This window comes from Anolis sagrei, chromosome 3 (assembly GCF_037176765.1).
Source record: "Anolis sagrei isolate rAnoSag1 chromosome 3, rAnoSag1.mat, whole genome shotgun sequence".
NCBI classification, from domain to species: domain Eukaryota; kingdom Metazoa; phylum Chordata; class Lepidosauria; order Squamata; family Dactyloidae; genus Anolis; species Anolis sagrei.
The window spans coordinates 22,980,914-22,988,800 of NC_090023.1; the positions used below are offsets into that span (position 1 = coordinate 22,980,914).

At 40.1% G+C, this 7,887-nt stretch overlaps 1 protein-coding gene across 2 annotated transcripts in view; it reads left to right on the forward strand.

Annotated features, from left to right (window-relative positions):
* CEP126 (centrosomal protein 126) overlaps positions 1-519 on the forward strand; it is a 41,099-nt gene extending 40,580 nt beyond the window's left edge. For both annotated transcript variants that reach the window (XM_060771066.2, XM_060771068.2), the window contains one exon: positions 120-519. In XM_060771066.2, coding sequence (XP_060627049.2) covers positions 120-215 — 96 coding nt within the window. In that variant the 3' untranslated portion in view covers positions 216-519. The remainder of the gene's footprint in view (positions 1-119) is intronic.
* Positions 520-7,887: the final 7,368 nt, after the last annotated feature.

Here is a 7,887-nt window from a genome sequence, read left to right on the forward strand (position 1 = left end):
TTCAAACATAAATTCATTACAACATGTGGCTTGTGGTAAAAGGACAAGTTGTTATCACATTTTTTGTTGGTTTTGTTATACACAAATAATGGGTTTTTTTAACCTTTTTCTTCTTGCAGATCGCGTCCCCCTCGTACATGGACCTTATACATCCTATGCAAAGGTATAGGAGTGTGACAGATGCCACCCACACTCTAATGCAGAAAAAATTCTGACTTGACTTAATGAAGACTGTTGACCTGAGATTTATTTTAATATATTCTTGGCTGCTATCTTTGTAAATTCAATGATTTGAAACATGCCTTAAGTGCTATTTAAAATATCTCAAACAAAATAAAGATGTAACACAAGTATTGAGTGCTTGTTACCTAGTTTACATTTAGGGCAACTGAATCTTTTTATATGCACTTTATTGTAAAATATATTGTATTTTTTTAAATAATGCAGTCACTTCATGTTTGACTGAGTGGTGATATTTTTAATTTACTGTACATTTTAATTAAAAAGAAATTATTTTGATACTGATTAAAAGTATATCTAAGTTCATCTCTTAATGTTTTGGCTTTCATTAACAGTTAATACATTTCTATTTTTCGAACACCTGTTATAGGTATGTTATAGAAAATGATATGCCAAGCTCATCAGTATAATCATTCTTTTTCTGTCTTATCCCTGAGGGTAGCTCTCCTTCTTACTATGGAAAATGTACTGAAACCAGAACTCATGGATTCTCCAGAAGGCCTCTTAAGTCATCATGGCACTCCCTTAAGAGAGAAATGGCATCGCATAATTAGGATAGTTTAAGTTCTTGTCACTCACATAGATGATCCTTGCTTTATAAGTTTCTGAATTATTCTTGAGGAGGCAATGCAACTGTGGGAGGTAAAGGGCCACAGTAACTCCTTAGGAGACTAGGGGACTACTGTATATACGTATGCATAAGTCAACCTCATGTAAAAGTCAAGGGCAGGTTTTGAGGTCTAAATTATGGGTTCTGATGTGACCCATGGATATGTCAAGGGTCGTACTGCGAAGACAGGAAAGCACTAACACTGATTCAGGAGGCCTGTTGCCATTTCCTCACCCAGGCATTCAAAAGCCCACAAGTGGAGACGCAGTAGAGAAAGTAGATAAGGGTGAAGCCTCTTTTCGATTCTCTCAAGACAGACTAAGTTCTTTCCTTTCATGACTCAGAGAAGGTAATAGTTCCTTTTTCAATAAAAGCTAAGATACGGTACTCACATTGACCTACGAATAAATCAAGCCAGATTTTTGTATTTGATTTTTGTCCAAAATTTCTAGACTTATACTTCAAATAAAAATAATCAACGAGCATGGGTGGCATCTTTGGTATATAATACCCCCTCCCCGGGGGGGGGGGGGGGGGGTGACATTTTAGACACATGCAAGGCCTTTTAGCTGAGTGATCAGACATCCTTTTTATAAAAAAGGCCTCTTCTGGCCTTAAAATAACCTAGAAGGACCAAAAGTGCCCTCATAGAGGAGCAAACTCTTTTTCCTCTTGGAGCCACCCTCCTAGAGTTTTCAGTTGTCCTGTTACTGTACAAAATGGAGATCTATCGCCTATACATATTTCAGCTGAAAAGCTAGGCACACCCAATATTACGTTAGTGCAACTATTACAAGCATTGGTGATGTTTTACTAGTAGGCATAGAGTCATTAGTAGAATAAGCATAACTAGAGGAGGTGACACCTCAGCAAAGATGATAGAAAGAGCTTTCCAATATGCAACACAAATAGAACTGGTTGGATTGACAATTATGCAAGGGGCAATTATTGACGTCATGTCTAAAACACATGAGAGAGTATCAATTAGTGTTGATTGCTGATGATGTATAGTAAAGGCAAAGGTTTCCCCTTGACATTAAGTCTAGTCATCACCGTCTCTGGGGATGGTGTTCATCTCCATTTCTAAGCAGAAAAACCAGTGTTGTCTGTAGACACCTCCAAGGTCATGTGGCCAGCATGACTGCATGGAGCGCTGTTACCTTCCCTACTCATATGTTACCTGTTGATCTACTCATATTTGCATGTTTTTGAACTACTAGGTTGGCAGAAGCTGGGGCTAACAGCGGGAGTTCACTCTGCTCCCTAGATTCAAACCGCTGACTTTTTGGACAGCAAGTTCAGCAGCTCAGTGGTGTAATCCGCTGTGCTACCAGGGGCTCCAATGATGGATAGTTCTCCATAAAGATTTTTTTTCTGTGTTTCTTTTTCTAATAGAGACAAGAAAACTGGGCTGATTCAACATTCAGATTCTGGATGGAAAATCAATTTGATACTGATATTCTCAATTTGTCAGTGGTATTCTCTAAAGCAGAACAAAATGTGTTACACTTAAACATTTGCTGAACATGTTTTGCATTTATTTCAGATAAAGTCATGTCATGTTTTATCCTCTTTTACTACTTTCAGAAGTCTTGTTTCAAATGCAAACTTTGTTATTTATTGTGTTTGTGTGCTTCCTTTTCACCCATAATGGGACCCAAAATAGTTTCTAAAACAATTAAAAATTAACAATATTTTTTTAAAAAAAGTACAAAACATTTAAAAATACAAACACGTTTAGGAAAAATGAAAAATAAAGTAACTTTACTCTTATGATGGCTTTCCAGCTTCCTTTTTTTGGCTGATAAAGCAACTTCGCATAGAACTCAACTTTTGTATGCCAAATAGGGCACACAATTTTTAGTTTCAAATGCAAATTTTTACTGCGACAACAAACTAGGTTTCTCAAATTTAATAGATTCAATGTCCTAGTTCTTTGCATTCTGCTAGCCTAAATATCAGATGTCCTTACACTGTTAATGCTTGGTGAAAGTGAAGATAAAAGACTTTGCTACAGGGATGGGCCTGGGGCCGATACCTCAATATGGGCAGGATAGGCCGGTGAGATACAGAATACTGAATTTATTGCTTATACCCCATTTGTGCACACTCATATATGCATTGTTACACAAAGAGACATAAAGTTCAGAAATCCTTACCCATTTTTACTGCTTTATATCAATAATAAATGGTCTTGGAAAAGAGTAACTCTGTGTGTTGTAGTGCTAAGCACAGCCAGCACTTCAGAAGGTCTGTGAAGCTAAGAGGGCCTGGCAGACTCACCCAAGGTTGACATTTGGGCAGCTCTTTTTATAACGCTTTATAAACTCTCTTTGAACAAATGTAAACAAAGGAACCAGACAAGGGAAACAAGAGTTTGCAATAAAGCTATTCTTGTCATAACCGAACAAAGAAAACATGTGGCCTCTTGCTCAGCTGTTAAACAAAGCAAATAGGAACAGGCTTTCCTTGAAACCTCCTCTAGGTCTCACAAAGCAGATGCGATAACCCTACTCCAAATGAGTGGCAGGAACCAACACTGAGTGTGGGAGTAAATATGGGTGTAAGAAGGCCTCTCCCCTCTTACTCTAGAAGGGGAATTGTGGAGGAATTGTAGAGTCTTGCGCTTCAGCAGTAAAGCTACTTCATAGGATCACAGAGTTGAAGGGGATCCCAAGGGCCATCCAGTCCAACTCCCTGCTATGCAGAAAAAATACAATCAAAGCACTCCCAACAGATGGCCATCTAGCTCTTGTTAAAAGTCCTTCAGAGAAAGTAATTCCACCACACTCTCAGGCAGCATATCCCACTGTCAAACAGCTCTTACTGTCAGGAGGTTGTTACTAATGTTTAAGTGGAATCTCTTTTTCTGTAATTTGAATCCATTGCTCCATGTCCAAGTCTCTGGAACAGCAGAAAAAAAGCTGGCTCTATCTTCAGTCATCATTTTAAGCATTTAAACTTAGCTATTATGCCCCATTTCAGCCTTCATTTCACCAAGCTAAACAAACCCAGCTCCCTAAGCAGCTCCTTATAAGGCTTGGCTTTCAAACCTTTGATCATTTTGTTTGCCCTTCTCTGGATATCAAGTTTGTCAAGATCCTTCTTGAATACTGTGCTCAGAACTGGACACAGTATTCCAGGAGAGGTTGGTAGGTAAAGGTAGAGATTTTCCCCTGACATTAAGTCAAGTTGTGTCCAACTCTGGGGGTTGGTGCTCATCTCCATTTCTAAGCCGAAGAGCCGGAGTTGTCTGTAGGCACCTCCAAGGTCATGTGGCCATCATGACTGCATGGAGCGCCGTTACCTTCCTGCTGGAGCGGTACCTATTGATCTACTCACATTTGCATGTTTTTGAACTGCTAAGTTGGCAGAAGCTGGGGCTCACAGCGGGAGCTCACTCTGCTCCCCAGATTTGAACTTGCAACCTCATCAAGTTCAGCAGCTCAGCGGTTTAACCCACTGCACCACCAGGTCAGATCAAAACAGAACAGAGTGAGACTATGACTTCCCTCAGTCTAGGTGTTATACTCCTATTGATGTAGCCTAAAATCTCAATGGCCTTTCTAGCTACTGCACCACATTGTAGAAACAAGTTCAGCTTGTGGTCTACTTCAACTCGTAAATCTCTTCCACATGTACTGTTTGCAAACCAGGCGCTCCCTGTTGAAATTCATTTTGTTAGTTCTGGCCCAGCTCTGTAATCACTTCACTTTTTTTCTTTCTACAGAAAGAAAGAGGGGACTTACAGGAGACGGGGCCAAGTTTTCATCCTGTTCATTCCCATACCTTCTCACCTAGGCTTAAAGCAGGAAGCAAGAAAGCTTTTCTCTGTGCCTGTAGTATTCTAGTTGTGTTTCACTACAGCTCCCATCATTCTCCTGCATAGCTGAAAATGGTGTAAGCTGTAGCTCAACAACATCTGGAGGGCATCAGGTCAAAGAATGCTGGCATAATGTCTCCTTTGCAATAACAGGTGTGGCTTCTCCTGTACTTCCTGCCAACACCCTGCCCATGCTCTTCCTTGCCCTTTACTCTCCAAAAGATCTGGAGCAACCAGCTGGAGATGTGAACACACCCAAAAGCTTCCCTTACTCAGTGAATGATCTGACAGCTGTTGCATTGGTTTGAGTGGGCGAGCTTCTTGAAGCTGATCCATATCTCATGCTCATTAATGGCTTTTCATGGGGTGTTGTGCTCCTGTGTGTCCTATGCATGTGTCACTGGTAGAACTGGATTTTTAGGTTACCAGAACAACTCTGCAGCTGCTTCCTAATATGGCTCCCTAATAATGTCTTACACATGAAAATTTTTATTTATTTATTTCATGCACGTTTACCTTGCCCTTCCCCCCGAAGGGGGACTCAGGACAGCCTCACACAAGCACCATACGATACTGTCAACAAGTAAACAATTTGAAGTACAATTAAAGCATCATGACCTTAACTAAGCAGGGATGGACCTTAACTAGGCAGGGATGGACCATGTTGTATTGGGACATAACAATGACCATGCCATGATAATAAAGTTAGCTTATAGTCTATTGAACTTATACCTTTACAGAATGGTAAGACACACTATTGAACATGAATCAACAATGTGATGCAGCCAATGGGATTTGGGGTTGCATCAAATGAAGTATAGTGTCTAGGTCAAGGGAAATCATGATGCCTCTCTATTCTGCTTTGGTTAGAACCCACCTGGAATACTGTGTCCAATTCTGGGCAACACAATTCAAGAGAGATATTGACAAGCTGGAAGGTGTCTAGAGGAGGATAACTAAAATGATCAAAGGTCTGGAGACTATGAATCCCAGTGATGAGTGGCTAAAAGAACTAGTTATGTTTAGCCTGCAGAAGAGGAGGTTGAGAGGAGACATTATAGCTATGTTTCAATATGTGAAAGGGTCATAAGGAATAAAGAGCAAGTTTGTTTTCTGCTTTAAAGAAATAATAAACTTTTATTTGTATACTGCTCTATCTCCCCGAAGGGTGGTTTCCAGTATAGGTAAAGCATTGCAATTACCAATACAAAAACATACAAGATAATCATTATAAAACATAGACATAATACTATATAACAGAATATAATAGAATACCAAGTCTGCAAACTTTGTGTTTTGTTTGTTCGATTGTTTTTAATGCAATACAACTGTTTTGGTTTACTCCTGACATGATAAATAAAATAAAATCTACCTAAACTAGCATCAACCAATGGAGTTCAATGAATTTTTCTAACTCTGCACTAGCTAAAGAGATCACAAGCTCAAAAGAATTAGATATATACTTCAGTGGTGAATGAATTAAAAATATTGCCATACCTTTATGCAGACTAGACAGCGCAATAAATAGTACAACGTTCCTTACATTTCCTTACCTTGTTGCTGAGTTTCTAGCAATATAAAATTAAGAGTTCAATTTATATTAATTATATTTGTTGTATTTAATTCTTTCTGAATAAACTATGCTTTTATATGAAACAGAGAAGCAAAGTTTATTCAGAAAAAATTAAATAGAATAGGATGGATATAAATGTTATATTTTATGTAAAATAGAATTAATTTCAATATGCAGATGATACCACTTTGATGGCCAAAAGCGAGGAGGAGCCGAGGAGCCTTCTAATCAAGGTGAAAGAAGAAAGTGCAAAAGCTGGGTTGCAGTTAAACATTAAAAAGACCAAGATTCTGGCCACAAGAATGATTGACACCTGGAAAATAGAGGGGGAAAAGGTGGAGGCAGTGACAGACTTTGTATTTCTAGGTGCAAAGATTACTGCGGATGCAGACTGTGGCCAGGAAATCAGAAGACGCTTACTTCTTGGGGGGAGAGCAATGTCCAGTCTCGATAAAATAGTGAAGAGTAGAGACATCACACTGGCAACGAAGATCCGCTTAGTAAAAGCAATGGTATTCCCCATAGTCACCTACGTATGTGAGAGCTGGACCTTAGAGAAGGCTGAGCGAAGGAAGATAGATGCTTTTGAACTGTGGTGTTGGAGGAAAGTTCTGAGAGTGCCTTGAACCGCGAGTAGATCCAACCAGTCCATCCTCCAGGAAATAAAGCCCGATTGCTCACTGGAGGGAAGGATATTAGAGGCAAAGATGAAGTACTTCAGCCACATCATGAAAAGACAAGAAAGCTTGGAGAAGACAATGATGCTGGGGAAAATGGAAGGAAAAAGGAAGAGGGGCCGACCAAGGGCAAGATGGATGGATGGTATCCTTGAAGTGACTGGCTTGATTCCGAAGGAGCTGGGGGTGGTGATGGTCAATGGAGATTAGAGACAAAGATTAAGTACTTCGGCCACATCATGAAATGTCAGGAAAGCTTAGAGAAGATAATTATGCTGGGGAAAATGGAAGCAAAAAGGAAGAGGGGCCGACCAAGGGCAAGATGGATGGATGGTATCCTTGAAGTGACTGGCTTGACTCCGAAGGAGCTGGGGGTGGTGACGGTCAACGGAGATTAGAGACAAAAATGAAGTACTTCGGCCACATCATGAAATGCCAGGAAAGCTTACAGAAGATAATTATGCTGGGGAAAATGGAAGCAAAAAGGAAGAGGGGCCGACCAAGTGCAAGATGGATGGATGGTATCCTTGAAGTGACTCTGAAGGAGCTGGGGGTGGCGACGGCCGACAAGAAGCTCTGGCATGGGCTGGTCCATGAGGTCACGAAGAGTCGGAAGCGACTGAACGAATGAACAACAACAAAATAAAATTTAAATAATCAATATAATTTCCCCCCAAAGTTGTATATAATGAGTACAAAACAACTTCAAATCTGTTGTTGGGCCTTCAAGTTGCTTCCGATTTATGGAGATTCTAATGCAAAGACATCAAAGCTGTCTAGAGAGTAGTAGCCTTGGCCTTCTTCTGAGGCTGAGAGAGTGTGACTTGATTAGAGTCACCCAGCTGAAACTTCTGGGAGTTAAAGTCCAAAAGACCTGGAGGACTAGAGTGTGGGAAGCATTCCCAACCATGAAACTGCTATTCTACCCAATACTGGGATGTTTAGCCAAAGGGAAAAAAGCGGA